The sequence below is a fragment of the Marmota flaviventris genome, chromosome 13 (genome assembly GCF_047511675.1).
Source record: "Marmota flaviventris isolate mMarFla1 chromosome 13, mMarFla1.hap1, whole genome shotgun sequence".
NCBI classification, from domain to species: Eukaryota; Metazoa; Chordata; class Mammalia; order Rodentia; family Sciuridae; genus Marmota; species Marmota flaviventris.
This window is the reverse complement of record NC_092510.1, coordinates 104,572,289-104,600,043: the sequence shown is the minus strand read 5'-3', so window position 1 is coordinate 104,600,043 and position 27,755 is coordinate 104,572,289. Positions and strand designations below refer to the sequence as shown.

The 27,755-nt window shown below is 47.5% G+C and overlaps 1 protein-coding gene across 1 annotated transcript in view; it reads right to left on the bottom strand.

Annotated features, from left to right (window-relative positions):
• Nucleotides 1-27,755, bottom strand: part of Cacna1b (calcium voltage-gated channel subunit alpha1 B) — a 188,234-nt gene that overhangs the window by 30,594 nt on the left and 129,885 nt on the right. Inside the window, exons 28-35 of the mRNA XM_071601213.1 lie at nt 27,546-27,747; nt 27,096-27,260; nt 26,709-26,819; nt 26,253-26,336; nt 14,381-14,497; nt 13,954-14,019; nt 12,458-12,549; nt 10,475-10,619 (exon numbers count right to left, since the gene is read on the bottom strand). Of these exons, the coding sequence (XP_071457314.1) occupies nt 10,475-10,619; nt 12,458-12,549; nt 13,954-14,019; nt 14,381-14,497; nt 26,253-26,336; nt 26,709-26,819; nt 27,096-27,260; nt 27,546-27,747 (982 nt within the window). The remainder of the gene's footprint in view (nt 1-10,474; nt 10,620-12,457; nt 12,550-13,953; nt 14,020-14,380; nt 14,498-26,252; nt 26,337-26,708; nt 26,820-27,095; nt 27,261-27,545; nt 27,748-27,755) is intronic.

The following is a 27,755-nucleotide window of genomic DNA, read 5'->3' as shown; positions in this document are numbered from 1 at the left end:
TCTTCCAGCCAGTCTGTGTATGGGAACCCTGAAGACAGTAATGATCACTCTGCTTCAACCAGCTCCACACAAGACTGGCTCCTACCTTGGACTGGGGATGCCAGTCTTGCACTGGGACTGCTGGGTCTTCCTCGGCCTCCAGGGCTCTCAATCCTGCACATTTAGTCCCCAACACTAGTCTGCTGGCAGCTCTGCTCTCTCCTTCTATTGCCTTTTCCTAATTTAGGTCCCATAATCTCCTGCCTATCATCCACCCTGCCATCCAGGGTGTCATTTGCCCAATACTACCATGGTCACCATCCCCTCAGGTGGCCTTCCCTGAAAGCAGTGATTTCAGGGAGTTAGGAGTTTGCGCACCACAGTCAGCAGCTTGTGGGGATTTGCTCCTAATTAAGTTGAAATTCACTTAATATGCAATTCATCATTTTAAAATGTATGATTCAATAGCATTTAATGCAATCACCATATTGCACCACTATTTTCTCCAAATCTTAAAAAAAAAAAAAAGCATTATATCACACTTGAAAGACACTCAACACCCACTGAGTAATCATCCCTCATTCCTCCCTCCCCCATCCCTGGCAACCACCAATCTCCTTCTGCCTCAATAGATTTGCTTATCCTGGTTATTTCCTATGAAAGGAATCACAAAATATATGATCTTTTATTTTTTCTGATATAATTAATTTTAATCAATTTAAACAATGCTAAATTTGCTCTAATATATCTTTCGTTTTTTATTTTATTGATACATCATTGTTTTACATAATAGTAGGTTTGTTGTCACATGTTTGTACATGCATACAGTAACAATATAATTTCCCTAGTATTTTCCCTTTGTCTCCTTCCTCTCTCCCCTGGTTCCTTTCCTCTACTTTACTGATCTCCCTTTGATTTTCATGAGACCCCCACCATCACTTTTTTTCCCTTTATCCTCTAGCTTCCATATATGGAAGAAAACATAGGACACTTGACCTTCTGAGTTTGGCTTATTTTACTTAACATAATGTTCTCAGTCCCATTCATTTTTCTTCAAATGACAAAATTTCATTTTTCTTTATGGTTGGATAAAACTCCATTGTGTGTGTGTGTATCATACTTTCCATATATATATACCATATTTTACACACACACACCATATTTTCCTTATTTTTTCATCTGTCAATGGACACCCAGGCTGGTTCCATAGTTTGGCTATTGTGACTTGTGCTGCTATAAACATGGTTGCATATTTTTTTAAATCTTTATTTTATTTATTTTTATGTGGTGCTGAGGATCGAACCCAGGCCCTCGCAAGTGCTAGGCGAGCGCTCTACCGCTGAGCCACAGCCTCAGCCCCAAACATGGTCGCATATTTATCACTGGAATATGATGACTTTAATTCTTTATACCAAAGAGTGGTCTAGCTGGGTTGTATGGGAGTTCCATGCCTAGTCTTTTGAGGAAACTCCATACTGATTTCCATAGTGGTTGTACTAATTTATAGTCCTACTAAGAGTGTAAAAGTGTCCCTTTTTTTCTGCATCCTCTCCAGCATTTGTTATTTGTATTCTTAATGGGTGTCATTCTAACTGGAATGAGATGAAATCTATCTACTTTTGATTTGATAAATATGTTGAACACTTTTTCATATATTTGACCATTTATATTTACTCTTTTGAGAAGTGTCTATTTAGCTCATTGGCCCATTTATTAATTTTTTTTCCTTTGGTGTTAAGCTTTTTGAGTTCTTTGTATATTCTGGATATTAATCTTCTGTCAGATGAGTAGCTAGCATAGATTTTCTCCCATTCTATATATTCTCTCTTCACATTCTTATTTTCTTGGATCCATCGATAAATATAGGGAATGCTTTCGGCTTTCCCCACTCACTGTGGAGTTGGCTTGGGTCGGTCATAGATAGCCTTTGTGATGTGGAAGTAAGTTCCTTTTCTTACGTGGGCAGGCACTCATAGCTATAGACTTTCCTCTTATACCCGTCTTCACAGTGTCCCAGGGGTTCTGGTATATTGTATCACTATTCTCATTTGGTTCTAAGATAAAAATTTCTCTCCTGATTTCTTCTATCACTCATTCATTGTTTAATCTCCATGTTTTTATGGTTTCTGTAATTTTTTCTTGGTATTGATTTCTAATTGCATTCCATTATGACCTGATAAGATGAATGGAATTATACAATTTTTATGTATTTGTTAAGATGGCTTTGTGCCCTGAAATATGGTCAGTTTTGGATAGGGTTCCATAAGCAGCTGAGAAGAAAGTGAATTTGGCTGTTATTGAGTAAAATATTCCACAGATGTGTGTTAAGTCCTTTTGATTTATATGTTTTTAGAGCCAAAGAGTCTTTACTGAGTTTATGTCTGGATGATTTATCTATTGGTGAGAAACACATGTTGAAATCACCTAGTACTGGGGTCTATCTGAGTCTTTATGTTGAGTGGTATCTATTTTATGTGATTAGGTGCACCAACATTTGGGGTATAAATATTTAATATTGTTATATATTTTCTTGTTGGATTGAAATTCTCTTTATCTCTTCAGATTATTTTGACTTGAAGTCTGCTTTGTCAGATATGAGAGTAGTTACTCCTGCTTGTTTTCAGGGTCCATTTTTGTGGAATATAATTTTTCATCTTTTTACTTTCTACCTGTGGCTGTTTTTGCCTGTAAGGTGAATCTCTTACACACAACATATAGTTGGGTCTTGTTTTCTAATCCATTCTTCCAGCCTGTGTCTTTAGTTGGAGAGTTTAGACCCTTTATATTTGATATTAAGATAGATGTTTATTACTTCCTGCCACTTATATTTCTAATGTTTAATTTGGTTCTATTTCTCATTTGCTTGGCTACTTTTCAAATGCTATTTTTCCATTTGAGAGCTCTGTGATTTGGTTTTTATTTCTTCTGTGTACAGCATGTCTTTAAGCACTTTCTGTAGTATCAGCTTAATAGTTATGACAGTCATGAATTGTTTTAGTTTCTGTTTATCTTGGAAGGTTTCTATTCCTTCTTTGATCCTAAAGGGTAGCTTTGCTGGATATAGCAATCTTGGTTGACAGTTACTTCTTTCAGAGCTTGGAACACATCATTCCATTTTCTCCTGGATTTTAAAGTTTGTGTAGAGAAATGAAAAGGGATTCTGACTGGCTTGCCTATAAATGTGACCTAACATATTTCTCTAGAGGCTTTAAAAATTCTATCCTTGCTCTGTATGTTATGCATTTTAACTATAATGAGTCATGGAGAGGTTCTCTTTTGATTTCGTCTATTTGAGGTTTTGAATGCTTCCTGTATCTGAATGTCTACCTCCTTCCCAAGATTTGGAAATTTTCTGTTATTATTTCCCTGAAGAGGTTATCCATGCCGTTAGTCTGCATCTCACAACACTCTTTTTTTTTTTTTTAAAGAGAGAGAGGGAATTTTAATATTTATTTATTTATTTTTTTTTAGTTTTCGGAGGACACAACATCTTTATTGTATGTGGTGCTGAGGATCAAACCCAGGCCGCACGCATGCCAGGCAAGCACGCTACCGCTTGACCCACATCCCCAGCCCTCACAACACTCTTTGTATTCTTAAATTTGGTATTTATGTCTAAGATTTCTTGCATATTCTGGTCATGGTTACTTATTTTCTTTTCTTTAATGCTGTCTGAATGTTTGAGGAAGACCACTGTGTCTTCCAGCCCCGAGATTCTGTCTTCAGTCTGGGCTACTCTTTTACAGACTATCAACTGAACTTTTTATTTGATTTATGGTACCTTTCATTTCCAAGATTTCTGTTTGTTTGTTTTCAACATCTCTATCTCCTTTTGAATTTTTCATTCATATCTTATATTGACTTCCTTAATTCATTGAGTTGTTTTTCTTTGTTCCCTTGGAAGTCATTGGTCATTTTTATAATCACAAGTTTGAATTCTTCGTTGTTGTTGTCAATGGACTTTTATTTATTTCTATGTGGTGCTGAGAATCTAACCCAGTGCCTCGCACATGCTAGGCAGATGCTCTACCACTGAGCCACGGCCCCAGCCCCTTGTCCTTATTGCATCCACTTCAATATCTCTGGAGTCAGTTGCTGAAGAATCATGAACATTATGAGATGTTGTGCTACTATATTTTTTCATATTTTTAGTGTTACTGAGTTGTGTGGGAGACCATCCTTGCATGTGACTGAGTTTCCTCCCTGGCTGGGTGTGAGGTGCTCAGTTGCAGAAACATGACAGAGTTTTTCCCACCTTCCTTGGGTTCGAGAAGTTTCCATGTAGAGGTGTGTCTCACCACTATCCTAGGGATCCAATCACCTCGTCTGACCTTGCACCACTGCCCCCCATTGACCTTCATTGGATGGGATTTTCCCCAGAATTTTTAGTTCCCCAGTAAAAGCCCTCTCCTAGCGTGCTCGCGCTCTCTCCTAGCCTCTCCTATAAAACCTCGCTTCCCTCGGGGGAGCTTGAGGCCGAGAGCTCCAGGGGCTGTCCTGGAGCTGGTTTCCAGGTAAAACTGTGTGTCTGCGTCTTTAATTCAAACTCCCTGAGAATTTTCCCGCCTGACGGAACCGTTCACTGTCTGCCCTGGCTGCGGGCTAAAGTGTTGATACAACACATTGCGTATCTACTGGGATAGATTCATCTTCCACTATCATGTATAGGCCCTTTTAGGGCATAGCCTTTTCTTGGTGAAGTGTTCTGGGATACCTGATTATTGTGAGATTTTCAATGAATTTCCAAGTGGGTTTTTCCTCGTACAGTTTTCCTGCTAGTTCTTGGGTGATGGTCAGTGTATTTTCATACAGTGAGCATTGTGTCAGAACTTGAGGCTCCCACTTTCCCCGCAGGTCTCACAAGAGCAAGGTCCTTCTTATAGGTCAGGCAGTTGTGTTGCATAAAGCAGGGTGTGTGGCACAGACCTTCAGTGGTCGCCCTTCCACACTTGAGAACTCTGTGTGTCTTAAAGGGGTCTGGGAGCAACCTAGACTGACACTCCTCAGACATGGGGCATCCACAGTCTTTGTTATTTCTCTTTGTTTTTACTGTAGGAGTGAATATCCATGTGAAAGACGTGATTCCTACCCCCTAACTGTTCCTACTTGGGGCCTGGTTGTTGGTTTGGAGTTTCTGTCCCCTCATTCTTTATATTAAAGCATTATTGAAGTTTGAGTGTGGCTGGTTTATGTGTTGAGCAGGGTATGCTGTCTCTTGGCTGGGTTGTGAGTGTAGCTTGGCAGCAGGGTCTCTATCCATGAACTTGTGGTGTCCCAGTGGATCCCTAGCACTTCATAGAAAAGAGAAAAACAACAGCAACCATAGCAGTGAACAATGTACAGCATTAAAATCAATCCTCAGTGCCTAACATGACATCAACAACACTAATTTACCACAAAAACAGGAGTGGTGGGTCTGCAACTGACAATAATAACAACAAATAGCCATGAATTAGATCTGGCACTAAACAACAGGTGCCAAATACACCGTTCATAGTACTAATAACTGCAACAACATGAATGGTGGGGACAGAGACCAAATATACAAACCAAATAGTTCTAAAAATTTGTAAAAAAAAAAATAAGAGAAAAGAAAATGGGATATGAAAGTAAAATGTTCAAAATGCGAACAGAGAAAACAGAAGATACATGGTAAGTAATAGCTTTAAAGAAGAAGGAAATATAGAGAAGTAAGGAAAAACCAAGATGATCTGGCTGTTAGAGGGAGGAGAAAAAGAGTAACAAGAAAAACCAAAAAAAGAACAAAACAAACAAAAAAGCCTAAGCCTCAAAGAACAAAATTAAGTTTTAAAAGAGTAAAAACTGAGAAAATAGGAACAAAGATGTATATGTGTACATCCACAAACCAATCAGCATGGAAAGAACACCACCACCACCACCACCACCACCACCACTCCCAGCAAAGGAAGGAAAAAAGACTCCTAATGAAAAATGAAAGGACTCTTCACTAAGATTGTCAAAACTGTCCTCATGGATGGATGGTCCCTGGTTATGCCCAACTATCTTTCTTTCTATTTCTTCTTGGTCCAAGTACTGGGGGTGAGGGGGACAGACAGACAGATGGAAGAGGGGGGTCGGGGGGAGGGTAGCGCATGCAAGGGCTGGGGTTGTTGGCCCCTTCCTCCTTTGGTGTTGCTCACAGAGCTGCCAGCTGGAGCGGCCTAAGCCTGAAGCGGGCTGAGAAGTTCCCAGCTTCCCTTCTCACCAGTACAAGGTAGGACAGAGTGCAAAGTGCTATCACTGGAGTTCTGTGTGGAAGACAGACGGACGCACTCCTGGGGGTGGGCTGCAACAGAGTTCTACGTGGGGAGTTCTGGTGCGGGGACGATTAGCTCTGATCAGATGTCTGGGACTTTGTTGAGTGGTGTCTGCATTGGAGAGATTGGATCTGCACACTCCTAGGAACAGGCAGGTGCCAGTCTCTGCTCAGCATCTGAAACTCGGGGGCTTCCTGAGAATTCTACTCATGGGCAGAGTAGCCACTGATCCACAGGCCTTGCACACCCCACCACTCCCAAATGCTGCCTTCCCAGGCTCAGTCTCTGAGTGAATGGCACTCACCTGTTCACTTCTCTAACCTTCTTCAGCTGGTCACCTGAGCCACCAGCTCAAAAAGAAAGCAAGTTACACTCCCATCCATATCCCACTTGAACCCCTTTGGGCACAAATCTCCTCTGTACCTGTTTCAATCACATTCTGCTAGAGCTGCCCTAGACTACGTGGTAGGTGCTCGCCAAGACAGCAAGGCAATATTTGCTATGATCTCCCAGGTTGCCCCAATAAGTTCCAGTGTGACCTCCTCAAGATGGCTCCACCTCAGCTCTCTGTTTACCAGTCAAGAAACACGGAGGAGTTTTCAAATACCCACTCCCTGAGCAGGCTCTGGTTCAGCTAAGTTCAGACTGCTTTTCTGTTTTACAGATTTTCCATGAGAAATTTTTCCATTGTGTTTCTCTATGTTCTCCCTCCCCTCTGTAGTGAACCAGAGCTGCCACAGACCTGGATCCAAGGTATTCCTTCCTCTCCTCTGTCCAAAGTACCCATTTCTGGGTCTCTAGGAGTCTCTGACTTTCCAACACTGAAGTTCAGTGAGTTGCCACTGCCACCCACTTCACTGTTGCTAGAATTCCAAGCCATGGAGAAACTGAACATGTGAGCTTTTACATCTGAAGGGCATGATGTAACGTGGGGCATGTTGCATCAGAAAAGAGGAAACTTAACCTGCTGGCTGCTACCCACTTCTCAGTCCTGGGGCCACCTGTGGCTAAGAGAGCACCTAGCGATTAGCCAGAAGGCATGGCCGTGGGTTGTGATGAAGAATCGGGCCACCTCTAGGATAGGCTCAGAACCCCTCTGCCCTCAGGATGGGTGTAGATGTAAATTCTCCCCACCCTGCTGACCTTTACCCTGACTGGCTCCTGTACATTATATTAGCTGTGTGTGTTTTCTCAATAAATGAGATCCTGCTTTGACTACTCTCCCTGGCGCGCGTCTCATTGTCCTGCGTCTCATTGTCCTCCGGAGACTTGGCCAGTCCTGGTCAGGGCGTGCTCCCCTAATCTCTCCCACAGGTCAGGAGGGAATGGGGGGGGCTAAAAACCCCAACAACATCTTTCTTCTTTTTATCAATGTGATGTTTTTGATGCTCATTCATATAGTAGCATGTATCAGTACATCATTTAATTTTATAGCCAAAGAATAGTCCATTATAGGCATATACCACATTCCTCCATCCACTGACAGACATTTGTGGCTAACATCATCAATCTTGCTGTAAACACTCATATGTAAGTTTCTGTGTGGGCATACCCTTTTTTAATATTTATTTTTTTGGTTGTAGTTGGACACAATACCTTTATTTTATTTATTTATTTATTTATTTATATGTGGTGCTGAGGATTGAACCCAGGGCCTCGCACGTGCTAGGTGAGCGAGTGCTCTACCACTGAGCCACAACCCCAGCCCCTGTGTGGGCATACCTTTTCATTTATCTTGGTTATATGCCTAGGAGTGGAATCACTGGGTCACATGGCAATTTTAATCTTCATTTTTTTGTGAATTGCCAGACTTTTCCACAGCTGCTATATCCTGCTGACACTTGTTATTCTTCTGTTTTTTTTAAAAAAAATATTATTATAGCTATCATAGTGGGTGTGAAGTAGTATCTCATTTGGGTTCTGATTTGTTTCCCTTATAACCAAAGATGTTGACCATCTCTTCATGTGACTTCTGGTCATTTGTATATCTTCTTTGCCCATTTTTAAATTTTCTGTTTTGTCTTTTTGTTGTTGAGCTATAAGAGTTCTTTATATGTGCTGAATATTGACCCCTTATCAGATGTGTGATTTGCAAATATTTTCTTCCAATAAGCATAAATAAATAATCTGTGTTTTCTTTTTTTGCTCATGATTTTGATGTCAAATCTAAGAATCCATTGTCAATTCTGAAGTCTTTAAAACTTATCTCCTATTAAGTACTGTCATTGTTTCAGCTCTTCTATTTAGTTCTTTGATCAACTGAGTTAACTTTGTATATGGAGTGAAGTAGGGGTCCTACTTCATAGTTTTATATGTGGATACCCAGCTTGGTCATTACCAAGGACTATCAACAAGGGCACCATCACTGCCCCCCCCCCCCGCCCCGTCTTGGCTTCACATGTCCCATGTCATTCCAACTCACTTGCTCTAACATCTGCATCCCAAGGCTGCTTTGTCCACATGAAAACCTCTAATCTAGGTTCCTGCCCTCACCTTCCTGTCCCCAGCTTTGACCATGTTCAGCTCTATGACTCATATGTACCCTTCTCTCCTCCTTATACTTGTCTTGGAAAGCCTGAATCTGGAAAATTCAATTCTCTACTTAAGGCTCTAAGGAGTGGACATGGTTGAGAAAAGCACAGGTCACATTAGCCCTGCTCACAGGCTATGGCCGCAGATCTGACGCTTCCTGGCACCATCTGCTGCTGGGAAGAGCTGCTGTTCCCTTCTATGCCCCTCACCTCCATTTTTAGTCGAATCCACCAAAAGGGTTTTGTTCCCACCATGCCTATACCAACTGTCCTCGCAAGAGTCACCAGGGGCCTCTGCCATTCTTTCTTAGTCCTTCTCTCACTTTACTTTCCAACAGCACTTTGTGGGGTGGGCTATTCTCCCTCAAGAGACACTTTCTTCCTTGGGCCTCCGGGGTGCTGCTCTCTCCTGGCTCTCCACCTGCCTCACTGACAGCTCCTCAGCCCCTGGATCTAGCTGCTGAGAGCCACAGCCCAAGCGGCCCAGCAAACTTCCAGCTGATTGGCTCCTCTGCGGTGATGCTCACTGGGCTGTTTCCCCGCCCTTTCAGACGACGAGCTGCTCATTAGGGGACTCTTTTGGCTCCGCCCACGCGACCCAGCCAGTCGGCCTCAAGAGCGGGAGGAGTGGGGGGTTGAGAGGCTCACTGGAAGCCAGTGGTGGCAGTTGGGCTCTGAGGGAATTCCTGAAGAGCTCCTGTCATGCGGTGGTGTGTGTGTTCTAAAAATAAAGTTCGTTTCTGCTTGACAAGTGGCTGGTGAATTGTGCCCAGCCAGACTGCGGCATCTAGCACTCCTGACTGCTCAAAATTCAGCACCAAGAGTTTGTTTAAACTCAAGATTCCTGGATCCCTCTTCCAGAGATCCTGATACAGTAAGTCTGGGGCCCCTGGGAATCTGCTCTTTAAAACAGCATTCAAGTGATGCTTAAGCCACACATAGATTGCTGGGCTGCACTAAAGTGGGACCCAGAGAGCATCCTCCACTCACACAGATACCCAGAAAACTGATGGTAACTCCTTCCATTCTCCAGCCCAGCGGTCATACCTGCAGCTCTCCACACTTTATCTCAGAGGGGCAGCGCCTCACCCATCACCAGGGAATCCCAGGGTGTAGCTTTCTTATCTCTTTTTCCATCAGGCCAACTCTGCCTTAAAATGTAGCACCACCATGTAGTCCCTCATGCCCTTCTCTAGGTCACTTCAGCCCGCTCACCTCCATGTTCACACTATAGCCCCCTCCTCACAGCCACACAGAAGCCAAGCTGCAGAACAGGAAGTAGACCTTGTTGCACTCTTGCTCCAAGGCTTCCGCAAGCCTAGAGTAAGATCCACCCTCCTTAGACCAGCCTGCCATTTCTCCCACCTGGCTCATTGCGCCAGGCATGCTGGCTGAGGGGCTGCTTCTTCACCTCCCACCACTACAGTGAACCTTCCAAGACACTGGACACTGAGGGGCAGCTGCCCCCTGAAATGCAACCCTTTCGTGGAAGTCAGGCAGGGCCACTAGAACTTGTCTTCAAGTGGGTCCTTCCTAGGCTGAAGAGGCTGTTGCTCTCAAGGAGCAAAGGCCTCACCACCGCATCAGCTTACAGTGTGGCAGGGGTCAAAGTCAGTGGCCAACAGGAGATGCAGGGCCCTGAGCTAGCCTGAGCAGACAGACAGGGGCACAGTGATCAGGACTCACCAGGAAGGAGCAAAGGAAGATGAAGGACACGAAGTAGAAGTAGGCAAAGTCACTCCCACACTCACTGGCATTGGCATCTGGGTCACAGGCCCGGTTGCTCAGACAAGACAGCATGATTTCATGCCAGGCCTCCCCCGTGGCACTCCTGAAAAGAAGAACAGAGCTGTGAGCCCATAATAGGAGGCCTGGAGGGCAAACCTCCAGTGACACCAGAGCCCTGGCCATCCCAGAAGGTAGGGGCCAAGTCCCCAGGAGAGCTGGGCCAAGGGGAGCCCTCGCTGGGCCCCTGTACATGGAGCCTTTGCCATTATGTTTCCGAACTGGTCATCAGTCGAGGAGAGTAATCCAGTGCACAGTGAGCACTCCTTGGAGGACACAACATAGTCTCATCCCAAACACAGGCCATTCTTACCCTTGTTTCTAGAAGCAGCAGCTTCTAGAACGGCTACCTTTCCAGCCACTCAGGCCAAAGCAACTGAATCATCCCTGCCTCCTCCCTTCATATTCTATCCATCAGCTCAGGCTCCTTCAGAAAGAGCAGCTCTGTTTCCACCTGGTGCCTCACAGCAGCACCCTTCCAGGTGCCATGCGGGGCCACAAGGTGCAGGCCTGAAGTTGTCACTTCTTTCAGACCTTCCCATGCTCCCTCACTCCTCATGAAGACCAAACCCACATAGCTGAGCTCAGCCCCAGGGACCTGAAACCTGATCTTCTCCCACCCTCAGCCCTCAGCCCTCCTCAGTCCACTTGCACACCACTCTCTGTGCCCAGAATCCCTGGAGGACACCCTGCCCTGAGCAGCCACTTGGGACTCTGCAGAACACACAGCCAGCACCAGTGCCCACCAATGATGCCAGGGGTGGGGGTTTCCTCTAGTCAATGGGCCTATGCTAATCCAAGTGATGGAAGCACCCCCTTGTGATGCAAAGTTCAGGGAAACAGAAATCTTGGAAAACATAGGCCTAAGGCAGACTCAGAGGGTGGCCTCAAATCTTTGTGGCGTGGGGAAGAGCAATAATAAATGAAGAAATAAATCTAATGTAAGTGCTGAAGCTCGGAGAATCAATATGATCTGAGAAAGAATGAGCCTGAGGATGCCTGTCTATCTTATGCAAGAAACAAGAGCCAGAATGTTCCCCAGGCGGTGCAGCAAACAGGGGCCCTGAAGCAGCCCTGCCTCTGCATGAAGGAGCTCTCTGGAAGGTCTGATGTCAGCACCCACCCCATAAGTCCCTAAAGAGTTCCTTTCCTGTCCTGGAAAAACGAGGGAGACGCAGGAGGCAGTGAAACACATTCACCCTTCCCCCAGCCCTCAAGTCTACACCCAGACCAGGACAGCCAGGGCCCAGTCATAGAGAGTGCTCCACCCAGGACAGCATCTGGGCTTGAGCTGCTTCTGAACACACCCCTGCCAAAGAGGCCTGTGCAGGCCCAAAGCTTGTTCCCAGGGTCTCCAGGTTCCACCTCCATGCTCCCACATGACACCTTTTGACTCTTGCTTACTCTTTGGCGTAAGGGAGGTGTGTCAAGACCAGAAGTTCTGGCCAGCAGAGCTCCTTGGGCCCTGAGCAGCAGCAGTCTCCCCCTCTGCACCTGCCTCTCCCTTTCTCACCCATCCCATCACCAATACTGCTTCTAGCTGTGGAAGCTGGGGCCAGCTCACTGCACAACCCTGCAGGCATTCCCTGTCCTAATAGGGTGCGGCCTCCTGGGAGCCTTCTGGCTGTCAACCACACAGCAAGGACAAGGCAGGCAGGCCTGGCTCAGAGCTCCCAGGTTCCTCCCTCAGGGGCTTCTTACCAGTCTGTCCTGAGGCCAGGGCAGACTTCCAAGAGCCTCTGGAAGAGTAGAGAGGGAAGGACTGGAAAAGCCCTCTAAGGAAAAGCAGCATGGTTTGAGGGTTAGAAGAGAGTGGTCCCCATGGTGAGACCCACCGTCCTCCATCCTGAGCAGAGTGGACATCAATGTGACCACACAACATACCTGAACAGCAGCATCAGGGCTTGTAAGAATGTGCGGAAGTTATTGTGCCGGTTGATGCTGGTGTCGTCGTCCAAGGCAATGTTTCCAAACACCTAAAATGGAGAATAGCAGCATGTTGATGCTGCAGGATTCCCAGAGCCACAGTGGGTAGACCAGGCAAGAGAGGGAATGCGTGCAATCTGGGGGGCCCCACATGAGACAGCTGGTCACACCCCAGTTCCATGGCTCAGCATGAGCCAGACTCCAGGAGCTCTGAGCCTGTTTCTAGATGCAGGTCTGATGAATGGGAATGGGGCCCGAATGTGCTATGCCCAAGACAGGAAGTGTTTCAGGTAGCTCACTTATCAACAGTTCCAAAGCAGGAATCATACTAATATACTGGCAAAAGCTCTGAGAAATCACTGGAAATATTCCTTTTTTTTTTTTTTCTTTTTTCAGTACTGGGGATTGAACCAGGAGTTCTCTGCCACTGAGCTACTCCCTTAGCCCTTTTTAATTTTTATTTTGAGACAGGGTCTCACTAAGTTGTCTCAAACTTGTGATCCTCCTGCTTTAGCCTCCTGAGTAGTGGAATCATAGGTATGTGTACACCCAGCTATATCACTGGAAAAATTCTTTTAAAACATTTGTGCAAATGGTGCAATGGGATTTTTATCTATTATAACTGGTTTTTTTTCAGGGTAAGAATGCAAATGAATCAAGAACCATCTTCAGCTTAAAATTTGGCTGAAAATTGATAAACTATTACATTTCCACAAAGATCAGTAACATGCATGTTCTTATACATCCAAAAACTAAAGCAAGTGTGTGTGTGTGTGTGTGTGTGTGTAGGTGTGTTTGCTTTAAAAAACATCAAATCTCAGCAAACTCTAAATCAAGAGAACATTTCAGCCTGTGAATTAAAGACTTGGATACTGGCACCTCCCACACTAACTTTACACTCAGTTCACTCTCCTCCCCACTGCTGGGAGGGGCCAGATGACCATGGGTTATAGCAGGACACTGCTTTACATATTTAAGTATTTTTTCCCCCAAATAACTGACAAAGTATTCTTGGGAAATCAAACAACTTAAATCACACAGACTGAGATCATTGAGGACCTGATCTGAGGCTCCTCAGGAGCATGTGATCTCCACTAAGGAGTGGAAGGGGCACCTTCAGACTGGCCAGCAGCCACTCCACACCATACAGATGTCTCCAATGCCCCAGTTGTACCTGAAGGCCACCCAAACCTCAGAAACATGGCAGTGCACTTTCCCAGAGAGAAAGGAGTGGATGGACGGCTAGACTGCCCCTCCTGGGAGTGCCTGGACACCCTCCAAGCAACAGTGTCTGAAAACAGCTGTCTCGCTTCTCACACCAGTGTCCGACTCACAGCAGAGGCTCACTATGTGTCAGTTTATTACTGTTACCATTTAAGGACCACAACACATTCCCAGTGGCCCAAGTGGACGAGAGCTCTGCATCCAGCCCTGTCAGGGCAAGCAGCACCCACCTGCATGCCGATGATGGCGTAGATGAAGAACAGCATGGCAATGAGGAGGCACACATAGGGCAGCGCCTGCAGACACATGGGCAGGTCAGGTCCTCTACCTCTCCACGGCCACACAGACCTCAGCCTAGCCCAGCTCCAGGCCCACCCTCCAAGTGACAGGCCCTGTTTCTTCATCTATAAACTGGGGTCATAAAACCGATCTCAATGGTTTTGTGGGCATTGAGGAGATAACCTGTGGTCACTCAAACTGTATTTATAAACTGCAAAAGGACAATGGTGCACACACCCTTCCAAAGAAGGGGGGAACTCTGGGGGTCAGGGAATCATGACAGAGGAGGAGGATGACAGCCCTGGAGGGAGCTGCCCTGCCCTGCCCTGCCCTGCCCTGCCCCGCCCTGCCCTGTCCTGCCCCTGGCGCCTGCTTCACCTTGAAGGACTGGACGAAGGTCCACAGCAGGATGCGGATGGTGTAGCCCTGGCGCAGCAGCTTGACGAGCCGCGCAGCTCTGAAGAGGCGAAGGAAGCTGAGGTTGATGAAGTTGTTCTGTAGAGAAGAGGGATGCCCTCTCATCTTTGGAAATTGCCCCCCAAAAGGGCAACCTACACCCCACAACCTCTCCACAAGTCCCTGTGGCCCCAAAGTGGTTAAAAAGAAATTGAAATAAAGTCACTACTCAGTCTAAGCAGTAACTGGCCACCAGAAAACCTTCCAAAAGGAAAGCTTATTGTTGCAAGTTACGCTTCATGCAGCAAATCAGAGACATCCCCTATTCTAGGGCCACCCTGACAGGGAGACACAGAGAAGGAGCTCTCCAAAGTGGCTCCTTGCTGCCAGGTGGGGTAGGATCACCTGTGGGACTCCAACAGTGACCACCTCTCATGGGACACAGCCAGCCAAGCTGTCCAGGTGCTGGGCATGATGGTTCTCCAGTGGGCACCCCTGAAGGGACCCCCCCTGCCTGGGCTTGGTGGCCGCGCTCCTCCCTACCAGCCCCAGCCATTTCTACTGGGACCCACTGGGCTCTGGGGGACTGCTCCAGGAGCTGCTGACACTTATGAAAGGGACAGGTGCAGTCACTCTGCTGCTCTCACCCCAGGTCTCTGCTGCCGAGAACCAGGATACTTGGTACTGCGCCCTCACCCAAGGGCTCAAAACTAATCACAGAGACAAACCGATCAACCCCAGACTCCAAAGTTTACCTGGGAGTGAGGAATCCCCGGCCCCAGACACCCTGGACTATTGGCAAGCCTTTTCAGAAGAGGGTGGCTCTGGGGAGGTGTCCGTGCATAGGTGGGGGTTCCTGTAGAGCCAGGCACTGTATGTTTGTCTACTTGGGGACCAGGTACCTGCACACAGCCTGAGAGCAGCTTCCTGACACTCTGGTATTTTTAAATATACAAGCAGCTCAGGCTCAGACACATTTGTGTTGCCAAGATTCAGTCATCAAATAAAGAGAAAAGAGAACACAGATGTTGAATGAGACAGCAGCAGCAGGAGAGCACATGCAAACGCAGAAACAGGGAAAGCCCGGCAGCACTCAAGGGCTGCCTATCACAACAAGGGAGGTGGAGGGATGGGCTCACACTTACTTCCAGGGACCCACTCTCAAGGGACACTTCTGCCTTGCCTGTGGCTCCCACCAGGGTGGCAGGATCTCTGAGTTTCTCTGCAGGCTGGAAACAGACAGTCACGGGAGGTTCTGGCTCTCAGGCAGAATGCTGAGTCCTAAAGGTGGGATCAGTGGGCATAAGGGTGATGTGGACCTTGTCCACATCAGCAAGAGGGTGGGAGTGGGACTCGAGGCATGCCCTGCAGGGTGCACAGCTAAGCCTGCAGCTCCCCACCAATTCAGGCTGAGGAGATAGAATCTCAGTGGTACACACAATGGAAATAACTGCCCACTGACCACTTCAGACCCCAAGGACATAGACAGTCACCAGTGGGGGCTCCTTCTGAAACCCCCTACTCAAATAAGTCTGGAGAAGCAAGGATCTTAACAATGCAAGGCCTGTCCAGCGCAAAGCAGTCTGTGGCTGGGCAGTGGCACTCAGGAGAATTCCTGAAAATGTGGGAGGAATACAGACTCCTGGTAACAAAGAAGGGGCAGAATATGAGAGGGCAGACAAAGGGCCGGTGACACTCAGCCCCACTCAGCTGCTGTAGTGGAGACCAGTTCTCCATCCCTGCTCCTAGGCTTCTCTCTGGGCTCCTGCAAGTGCTGGGGGAGGGTGAGTGCAGACAGACAGGCAGCCCTGGAGAGTTGTGAAGGCAGATGATAACAGTCACAGATGCCCAAGCAGAGTGATGGGCTGGGGACCACCATGCTAACTGCATGCAGGACAGCGGGGGACAGCAAGACAGGGCTGTGTGCCGTGCACTGCCACCTCTGGCCTCAGCCGCCCTGAAGTTAGACATGGCCTGCCCTTCCTCCCAAGACCCATGGTTTCTGCTGCACAAGAAATGCTACGCCCACTTCAAAGCTACCCTTTTTGCAACCTCACTCAGCCTGTGCACCCACAGTAAGACGAGGGAACACTGGTCTCGCCCTTCCATCTCAGTCTCCTTGCCCACAACCTGGCAACACTAGGGACATCAATGCCCAGGTGGCAAGGGACAACTGAGGAAAGAAATTCGGAAGTCTAGTGACCTTTGTAAGGACACTGTCCCACAAAGCCAACCTGGCTGACCCAGCCATGACTAGCGTCTACATCCAAGGCCACCATGCTTCTAGCCAGTCACAAGAGAGGGAGGCCTTACTCCTGAAGGCCTCCAGGGAATTCAGTCAGACCCATGGATACCTGATGACCACACACCACACCACAGGATGAGGTCCTGCTATCATAACCAAACTGCTCTCTTAGTTCCACTAACGTGGGCTGATTGTGCAAAGGAGAGGAAATGTGCACATACACATACTCCCCACGTCCACCAGTCATGAAGGCCAGGACAAGGAGGAGAGAGACAGGTGGCCACTGCCTGGCCTGAGCTGGAGGCTGTGCAGAGGATGTGGCTAGGCATTTCCGCAGCATTCAATGCCATTTTCTCAAAACGCAAGCTTTCTACTTTAGATGTAGAACCCTGTGCAACATTCAGTTTCTGCACAGAAACCTCAAAGATCTGCTCCTTTGGATGAATTTTCACAGCCACAGCTAAAGCTAATTGCTACCAAACACCCTTATTCTCTCAAAACCACTGAAGAGGGCTGGGGCTGTAGCTCAGTGGTAGAGTGCTTGCCTAGCATGTGTGAGGCACTGGGTTTGATCCTCTGCGTCACATAAAAAAATAAATAAAATGAAGATGTCATGTCCACCTACATCAAAAAATATTAAAAAAAAAAAAACTTCTGAAGACTTGGAGGGAGGCCTCAGTTGCACCTGTATACTGCAAGAGCTTGGCCAACAGTGTGCACACACTCCAGTGATAATCTAGAGTTGGGATCCCTGAGCCTCTCTGTCTGCTGGGGCAGAGACCTTCCTACTCAGGCCCCAAATGACCCTCTCTGATTCAGAGTCCAAATCTCCAAACTTCCCATGAGCCCAGTGCCCCTGGCCCAACTCCCTAAGGAAGGGCTTATCCAGGAAGGACAGATGCAACAGGGGACTTCACCAAGGCCACCTGGGCAAACCAAACCTATGCTGTGCGTTGGCATGATAGGGACACTGAAGAGAGGAGGTGAGAGTGCAACAGAAACCACAGACTCCCAGGGACCAGGGCCAACCTCGTCAGGCCAAACCTCCTGAGTCATGCCAGTCTCAGCAGGAACTTCTGCCCTGGGCACTTACCCCCCATCCCAGAAAGTTCCACTTGCCCTCCTTGGCAAGGGCCCAGATTCCAACAGCTCCTGGAGGCCCTCTGAAGCCCCTGCTGGACCCCAGGGGTAGGGGAGAGTGCATGGGAGGCCAGAGGTGAGAAAGTACAGCAGAATCCAGCTCACGCCTCAGAGGGCAGCAGGTAGGAGCCCCAGAAACAGAGAGAAAAGAAGAGCAGGCAGAGCGAGGACTCGTAAAACTGTTTAAAGTCACAAACCAACCGTTTCCTATATGTGATGTTTTCATGGATGGGTATTTGCGTATTATTTACAAATTGGGGTGGTTTGAGCAGCAGGCGCGCAACATACAGACGGAGACATGGGTTTTCGCATTGTATGTTGGTTGGGTGGCGTGAGTCAGCAGGTAGGTTAAGGTAAATCAAGAACAAAAACAGGAAACAAAAGAGAAAATGAGTCATAAACACAAGCAAAAACTTAAACTCTGAATACTTAACTAGAAAACTTCAGGATTTTGTAAACTGCATATGTTTCTTGAAATGCATGAAATCAAACATATTTTGAGATCTGTAGGTTATGAGACTGCAGCTCTATTTGCATTCTTGTTTTAATGCAAATCCAAAGATGACTCACAGACAATAGTTCATTTTTATTTCCAGGCAAAGAAATCAATGTCAGTTTTATGTGAGTTTGGAGCCCTTTCTCCAGGGATCCTTGCTAAGACTATGGATTTATTTTGATTTTTAAATTGGGGATCAAAACTGACACTCATATTTTTGCCTAAGAAAAAAAAGTGCATTTGCAAAGTAAATATATGACGTGGCTCCAAATGAAAAACAAACAAATAAACAAACAGAACACCCCCGGTCCATGTGATGGCTGCCCTTTCATCTGTTCTCCTCCAGGCAGAGAAGGCCAATGACCAAAGCTCCAACAGCCATGGCAGCCAAAGGGTAGATAAGTGTTCACTCAGGGCAGCTTCTCCCTCTCCCACCAGCCTGCCAAGGGCTTGCTTTAAGTGAGGCCTGACAGCTTACAGGCCTCCCTGGCCTATCCAGCAGCTGAGGGACAGCATGCGGGGGTCATTTCGGTGGCCTACACTGCAGGAGGCCTCTGTGCACCTGTGATGTCAGCCAGCATCCCTGCCCACCCCCTCTTATGCCTTCTCATCTATCAGGAGTCTGGTCAGAAACCCTGAAGTTGCCCTTCCAACTTGGGGCTGTTGGATCACTTTAGCTGGGGAAACAAATATTCCTGTTTCCAAGAAGCCCCACAGGTCCCAGGGACTCAGCCAGCCTGGTCTTCAGAAACTGCACTGAATGTGATGCTTCTGGGGGGATGCACACAGTGATGGGGCAGCCCCCAGGAAAGCCACCCCACCAGGAGCTGGTAAAGCAAAGCAACCTTGGTTTACTTTTTTATTTATTTTTAAATGTTATTTATTTTTAATATTATTGTATTTTTCTACCTTTATTTAATCAATTAATTTATTTTTATGTGGTGTTAAGGATTAAACCCAGTGCCTCACACGTGCCAGGCTAGCGCTCTACCACTGAGCTACGACCACTGCCCTTGGTTTTCTTTTTAAATGGAAGATTTCAGCCTCTTTGCTTAGAATACTCACATAATTAACTGTTGAAAACCATGAAATATACCACATAAACAAAATAATATGTCTAAATACTTTAAAGAACAGTAAACCAAATATCCATATATTTATCACACAGCTGAAAAGCAGATGGCTCCTGTCACTGTGATGCCCTCCTGCTTCCTTCCTGCCCTCTGGATGAAGCAGCTGGCCTTAATCCTGGTCAATAATTACTTGTCCTTGCAGTTCTTTCATAGACCCTAAATGCACCCCACATCTGCTAGTTCTCAGCCTCACAGTGGCAGCTGTGCAAACGTGGCTGACAGTGAGCAGACACTGCCTCCCAGAAGCATCCGTATCACCCTAGCCATCAGTCCCGTGCCTGCAGTAATCTCACCGTCTCCTCAGTCTTCATTGCCTTGTGCTGCTGACACTCTCTCTACACATCTGGGTGCTTGGCTGCTGGCTCAGCGGCAGTTATCACAAACAGATGTTGTGATGTCTATCTGAAGACACGGAGGCAGAGGTGCACATCACCAACTTGATGCTACTGCAAACTTTTCAAAGAGGTGGCCCCCATTGAGACCTCACCAGCTGGCTTGGAGAGCTCTGGGCACTTCACATCCTTGGCAACACTAGGCACTGTCAGCATTTGCAAACTCTGACAACCAGCAGATGTGAAATGGCATTGCCATGTCATTTCAGTCTATATTTCTCCTATTATTATATTAGTAAAGTTGAGCATCTTTTCCCGTGTTAATTGGCTACTTATGTTTTCTACTCTGTAAAATGCCCAATTGTACCTTCTGCTCAAAATTTAGTTGTTTTTGTTTTTCCAATCAACTTGCAGAAAAGCTGTGCATATTCTGGACACTAGCCTCTGCCCCTGGTATATGCTCCTGCTCACCGCCCCAGGCTCTAAATGATGGGGGTGTCCCAGGGCTCAGCTACTCATCCCATATACCAACCTCCTCCTGTCTTGTGGGTCTGACTCCATTTTATATGCTTAGGATCCGAACTTCATACCGCTAGTCTGAACTCGCTCCCAAATTCCGGGCCCTCTGTACAACCCTCTGGGGAGTCTCACAGAAGCCCCAGACCTAACATGCCCAAGTTGCACCTGAACTTCATCACAAACCCACTCAGCCCATACTCTTTCCCATTTCAATTCAAGCAGCCCATTTTTCCAAGTACTCAGGCCACAGTTCAATGTCACTCTTGCCTTGTCCTACATACCCACATCAGGTCTGGCTGCTGCCCTACTAGAGACGCAGCCAGAGTTCAATAGCTCCCTGCCCCACAGCCTGACTCCCAGCAGGAATGCTCTGCGGCAAGGCCCCCAGGCCTCACACCTTAGGCCAACACCCCAAATCGGCACCTCTCTCCTGAGGGCTTTTCCAGGCCAGGCCAAAGGGGTCATGGGTCTAACATTCTCTGCCCTCCCCTGCAAGCCTTCAGCTGTGACTGAGCCCCAGCACCCCATGGAGGGAACAGCCCTTTCCACATGGTCAGAGCCCCAGTGTGACTGAGCTCCAGATGTCCCAGGTGACCTTCTGGATAACGCGCCTTCTGTTGGCAGCCACTGTGCCCCTCCTCATTTCACCATTCCCTACCACTGCCCCCAGGATCACCTCCCAGACAACAGGCTTGCACCCAACTCACACGTCAGGCTGTGCTTCAAGGAGGTCCCAACAGAGAGTGCCCTAACAGGTCCACTGCCACTGCTCCCTTCCCACCGAGCAGGCAACGCTGTGTCTTGACCACCAGGTCGCATCATTCCTCTTCCTCAGACCTTCCAAACTCTCCCAACAGAGAAGCCAAGGCGCACTGATGCACAGCCTTCCTCTGCCCTCCGCGGCCACCTCCCCTTGCTCAGTTGGCTCAGCTGCACCTCCTGTCCTCCCTCACACACCCAGCTGGCACAGACCCCGTGCGTATGAACAAGAGATCGGACAGAGCTTCCAGCTTCTTGTTAACAAAGTCCTTCGTTCACCTGAAACTGACTTGGAATGATCTCTGGCCTCATCCATGCTAACCTCCAGTGACCCTCACGAGGACGGCAGCAGAGTCAGTGCCGTCCTACACCACCCCGTACACAGGAGAGTTCTGACCTGAGGCTGACCCCCCTCTTGCTCAGCCTTCCCTGAGCCAACACTGCGTGTCCTCATCACCCCAGCTCTACAGCTAGTCTCAGCAGGAGGAGCAGACTCCCTCTGGCACCACCCAAACAACCCAGTTGATGGCCTTAAATATCCTGTTTGAGACTGTTTCTCTTTCTCATTTCAGAAGCAGCTTGTAAAATTCCAGAGTAAATAAACAGAAAAACAAAAACATTGGTATTTTTATTGGGATTGCATGAAATCTACAAATCAATTTGAGGGAATCAAAATTCTGTGAAATTGACAGCCATTAATTCAACTCCATCTATTTAAGCCTTCTTTAATGCCTTTCAATAAAGTCCAGCAATTTTCTGCATAAAGATTTTGTGCAGATTTTATTAGGTTTCTGTCAGGAATGCTGACTGAGTAATCTACCCTCTGCAACCGTGCTCTGGCCAGTCGAATGCTCCAGCACGTGCCAGTCGGTTTTAGACCCCCCACCCCCTGGACATGGCTGACAACTGTGCTCACTCCCTCCTAGCCCTTACATATTTGTTTATTTATTTGTCCTACTCATTCAGTAAGCCCCCACGGGAGACCTACAGAGCAGCAGGTGCTGTGCTACGCATCAGGGAGCTGACGTCCTCCTGAGGCAACAGGCAGTCTACTGCTGGTCGGGCCTGAAGCTCAGCCTGGAGGAAGACGGACAGCAGAAAAAGCATGGTGTTTCCTGACTTCGAAAGGAATTCTTTCCAAATTTCACCATGACATAATGTGTGCGTAGGATTCTTTGTAGCTATCCTTTATGAAGTCACTAATTCCTGATTGCTAATAACATTTATCATGACTAAAATTTGAATTTTATTGGAGATCTTTTCTGAATCCATGAGACAATCACATTAATAGTCTCCTTTGATACGTTAATGTGAATTACTGTAATAGCTTTTCCAAGTTGAACCTTGAATTCCTGGAATAAGCCTGACTCATATTTTCTTTTCTGAACACTATTAGATTTAGGCTGCTTACATACTGATTACGATTTTGCATCTCTCATTAATAAGTAAGTGTGGATTGTGATATTATTTCTTAGATAATGGTATTGAGCTAATATTAGGCATATATAATTAGTTAGGAAATGTTAATTCTTTTTCTAGTCTCTAGAAAAAATTGTCTAAGACAGGAAATAATCATTCCTTGTATTTTAGATAGAAACCTCATGTACAAGACCATCAGAGCAAGGTGTTTTCTTTATGGGAAGATTGTTTTTGGACTCAGTGGCTTTCTTGCTGCGATAAAGGACCACTTAGGGTTTTATCTCATCTCTGTCAGATTTGATCACTTGTATTTTTCTAGTAATTATTCATGTACCTAAGTCTGTAAACACACTAGCAGAAGTGATTTGGAGCAATCTGGGTGTCTCCCTCCCCTGCGTCTGCAGCCACCACTCACCCCACCTTCCACTTAATGACCTTCTTCTCTTTGGGTGACCAGCCAGAGTATGTCAACTTCTAAGTCTTCCAAGAACACACACTTCACTGATTCTCTTCTGTGTGTTTCTTTTCTCTTTAATTCTGTGGGGTTTTTGTTGTTGTTGTTCATTTTGCTTTCACTTTTCAGTACAGAGACTTGAACCCAGGGCTTCACATGTGCTAGACAAGTGCTCTACCACTAAGCTCTACCCCAGCCATGGCCCCTTCTTAATTTCTATTCTTATATTTTCGTGTACTTTATTCAAACTTATTCTGTTCTTTTTCTTTTTTTTAGCTGTAGATGGACCAATATCTTTATTTTATTTATTTATTTTTATGTGATCCTGAGGATTAAACCCAGTGCCTCACATGTGCTAGGCAAGTGCTCTACCACTGAGCCACAACCTCAGCCCCTCTGCTCTTCTTTTTCTAACTTATATTAATGTCCAACTCATTAATTAGAATATAAGCATTTAGGAGTTAGAAGTCCTTTCCAAGTACAGTCATTCTCAGTTACTATGCAGATCGGTCTTCGGAGCATCCCAGAGACTCAAGTCCCTTATATAATATGGTACAGTATTTGCATATAACCTATGCACATACCTCTGTATTCTTTAAATCATTTCTAGATGACTTCAAACAACTAAGATAATGAAAATGCTCTGTAAACTGTCACTATACTGCTTTGCTCAGGGAATAATGGCAGGAAGAAAGTTGGCCCATGTTCAGTACAGATGCAATTTTTTTTCAAATATCTTTCATCTGTGGTTGGTTGAATCTGTTGGTTGGAGGTAGGACCCACAGATGCTGAGGACCAACTGTGCTGCCAGGCTGTGTCTCATGAGCTTTACTGTATGGTATTCTCACTGTTTTCTGTTGGATGTATTTTGAATTCACATCATTACTCCATTTTGATCCATGACTCGCTGGGAAGTGTCTTTGCACACTATTGTTGCAGCCACACCCCTCTGATCTCTGCTACTTATGCCACACTGGATCCCCATGCTTTCTCATGCAGAAAGCCTGACTCTGGATGCCCAGGCCCCTGCAGCTGCCAGAACCTTCTCAGCAGACGGAGGCACACAGCTGTATACTCCTGCCTGGCTGGGACAACACTGAAGTGAGGGCCACACTACCTGGGGTCCCATGGAGGAAGGCCAGCACTGTGCCTTGGAATTCCTTGACGCTGCCTTCCTCCCCCTCCTTACCAGGTACTCCTGGGAACAATTCCTAATGAGTTGCATTTGGATTACAGGGTTGAACCTTCTCTGGAAGCAGACTCTCGGGAAGAGCCCCGGGAGTTGCTCACTGGCCAGATTAGCAACAGAACTGTGGACACCTGTCCTTGGACAAACCTGAGTGGGGCACAGAAGATACAGGAAGATGCTGGGAAAGACCTATGTGTAAGACCCAAGTACCACCAGCTGGCTGGCTCCCAGAGAGACAGCACCAGGAGGCTCTGGCACTGCCCATGTCCACAGGCCTGCACTACCTCACTAGGGCCCCACCCAGTGACAGCCTCTGAGAGACTGGTGAGGCAGTGTGGACAAAGAGGTCATCCTGCTTAGGATGACAGGGTCCCAGCAGAGGGAGAGGCTGGTCAAGTGTGGAGAAGACAAACAGATGAGCCCTGAGAGGGGCATGGTGTGCTGGGCACTATACCACACACAGCTGCCCACCAAAGCACAGGCCACTGAAGACCAGTGTTGGACAAGCTGATGTTAGCCAGTCTCTGCCCTCACTAGTCCCAATGCACACACGGTGGATCTCTGAAGGGAGCAGCCATGATGGCCAAGATCCTCTCAGCAGAACTGGGCTAGCCACAGTCAGTGCCCATTGTGCAGCACATTGACAGGGGTCCTCAGGCAGTGCAGAGCCCTTACTGCCCAGGTATCCATCCCTGCTCACCATGAGAGCAGAGAGGCTGCCTAACAGTAGGGGAGGGAAGATCTGTCTGGGAATCAGAAGTTCCCTGGGGCCTTCTTGGATGCTCCTCTGGCCGATCTTAACTATGACTGGACCATTACACAGCCATATCCAGACAAAGGATGCCAAGCAGGGTCTTGGCTATTCAGAGTCTGGGACCCCTCATCATGCTACCCACCAGAGCAACAGAAGACCAGCTATAGGTCAGGGGCTCTGGAAGTAGTGATGCAGAGATGAAGACATCCCCTCTGCAGAGGTCCACACAGCAGGGAGCCCTACCCAGTCTCCCACAGGCTGTGACTAGCACCATCTCAAGAATGCACAGTACACCCAATGAGCAAGGGCAGAGCAGAGGGGGACCACAGGAGCCTGCTTTCCAGCACAATCCTGTGACGATGCGGCCAGTGACTGCCAATGCCAGAGTCTGTGTCACCTGCAGGTGGTATTCTTGGGGAGTGGGGGGGTGCCCGAGGATGACACTTAGCCCCATGCAGCTCCTTTTCCCTTCAGGGACCTCTCAAGAGGGGTAACCCCAATCATCTCCCAGAAGATTTGGCTCCAGATGTGGCAACGCTGGTCCTCTTCCTCTTTCCCAGCCATTTTCTCAGCCCCTCTACTGGTTCTTCTTTTAAGAAGTAACTTTTACATGAATCCTCATTTCAGAGTTTGCTCCCAGAGAATTCAATCTGGGGCCAAATCAATGAGATTTTCTGCCATTTTGTTTCCAATAACTCATGACACTATAAAAAATGGTACTTTATGATTCAAGAGTTTGGAATCTGTTGAGGTGAATTTACGTCCCAACACTGATCACTTTTAGATACAATCCGTAAGTGTTTGATAGGAACATCTCCAGGTAGAGACTATGTGCACATATACATATACGTGGCACAAACCTGATTTTTAAATAGAAATTCTTTTTTTTTTGACAGAATTTTTTAATATTTATTTTTCAGTTTTCGGTGGACACAACATCTTTTTTTTTATTTTTATTTTTATATGGTACTGAGGATCAAACCCAGCGCCCCGCGCATGCCAGGCAAGCGCGTTACCGCTTGAGCCACATCACCAGGCCTTAAATATAAATTCTTATTGGATGCGGCTTACATACTTTTGAGACCAAGTTGCTAGATGCAACTAGCAGTAGACACCTACAAACCTAAAGATTCATGTCTTCTTGATCAGGTAATACCATGGAGTTCCAGGTGACCCTCAGGCCACCAACACAGAAGACATCTGGGGCCACTTTCTCCTCCAAGAAAGAACATCTACTGCCACAACACCCAATCCCCAAGGTACTCCTCCGGAAAGGAGCCTCCCCTGCCCCAGGTATCCTGGGGGGTTCAGGAGGGAACAAATACATCAGGACCTGGAGACGCACGAAGGAGAGAACCCTCTAGAAGGAAACCATGTGAGGGCCCCACTGGTGGAAGCAGGAAATGCCACTTACCGCAATCTCTGTTACCAAAATATCAGTAATACTTCCCAACACAGTGACAAAGTCAAAGACATTCCAGGCATCTCTGAAATAGTTCTAGAGAAAAAGAAGGGCAGTTAGTGCCACTGACTGGCAAGGGCTCCACCGGGCACACTGTCCATGATCAAGAAGCAAGCAAGGGTGACAGATCCCAGGAGAAGGCCCGTGACGAGTAGATACCTCCAGCCCGGGCAGATGCAGAATTGAGAGCCATATGTAGAGAGAGGCGGGTCCCAACCCGGCATGCACCCAGGACCAGGACAAGATTCAGGCAGCTGAGAGTGTAGGAGCAGCCCCTTCCCTGGGGCCCCCAAAGAATCACACGAGTTCTGGAGACTTGGGGGAGTTCCCAGCTCCAAACTGTGAGCCCCAAATGCTGCCTAACAGAGAGGGAGCCACCATGCAGGCCACCAGAAGGCTGGTACCTACCAGCACCCCAAAGGCGATGATCTTCAGCACACACTCCAGGGAGAACATGGAGGTGAACACCATGTTCAGGCACTTCAGCATCAGCTCATACTCGTAAGGCGCATCGTAGAACTGCCGGGAATGAGTGCCAGTGGCTGAGGGCTCGGCAGCCACAGGAGGCAGCCAGAACTCCACACCTGCCCACCCCTCCTTGTTTCTCTTGAGTTCTCCCAGAGCCTTCTCACTGTCTTGGCTCCCAGACCACAAAAGGAACAGCATCCCATAGGCACCCTGTGCTGGCCAGGACAGAGGCAGCTGCAGCTCCGGCATGTGCCAAAAGGAAGCAGATCCACTCCCACCCAGGCTCAAGCTGGGCACTGACCCCCTCCTCTGCATGGGGCTTCGTACCTTCATCATCAGCACTACTGTGTTGAGGGCTATCATGGCCATGATGAAGTACTCGAAGGGGGGGGAGACCACAAACGTCCACGTCTTATACTGGAACGACTGCTTGTTTTGGGGCATATACCGTGTCAGGGGCTTGGCGCTGATGGCAAAGTCAATGCAGGCCCTCTGTGTGGAGAGAAGGGCAGCTTGAGCCCAGGCGGAGCCTAACCCATCAGCACCTCCCACAGCAGCACCTGCTACAAAGTACTACTACAAACAATAACACTGAAAGAGCAGGCAGCAGAGGCAGCCCGGGGCCTCCTCCAACAGGCCCCAACTGCCCAGACATGGTCTCCCATTACAGGAAGAAGGAGGCCTGCCCACACTGTCCATGAGTGACGTACGTGCAGAAGGAAAGCCTGGTGTTCTGCCCACACTGCCCCTCACAGAAGGTGCCAAGGCATCACCTACCTCATTCTTCTCCAGGCTGCATTCAGACATCACCTTGTCCCCCTGCTCCTGGAAGGTGATGATGATCAAGGCCACAAAGATGTTGACAAAAAAGAAGGGGAAGACCACAAAGTAGACCACATAGAAGATGGATAGCTCCATGCGAAACCCAGGGCTTGGACCCTGCTCTTCATAGGTGGCATCCACGGAGTGTTTCAGCACCCTGGTTGA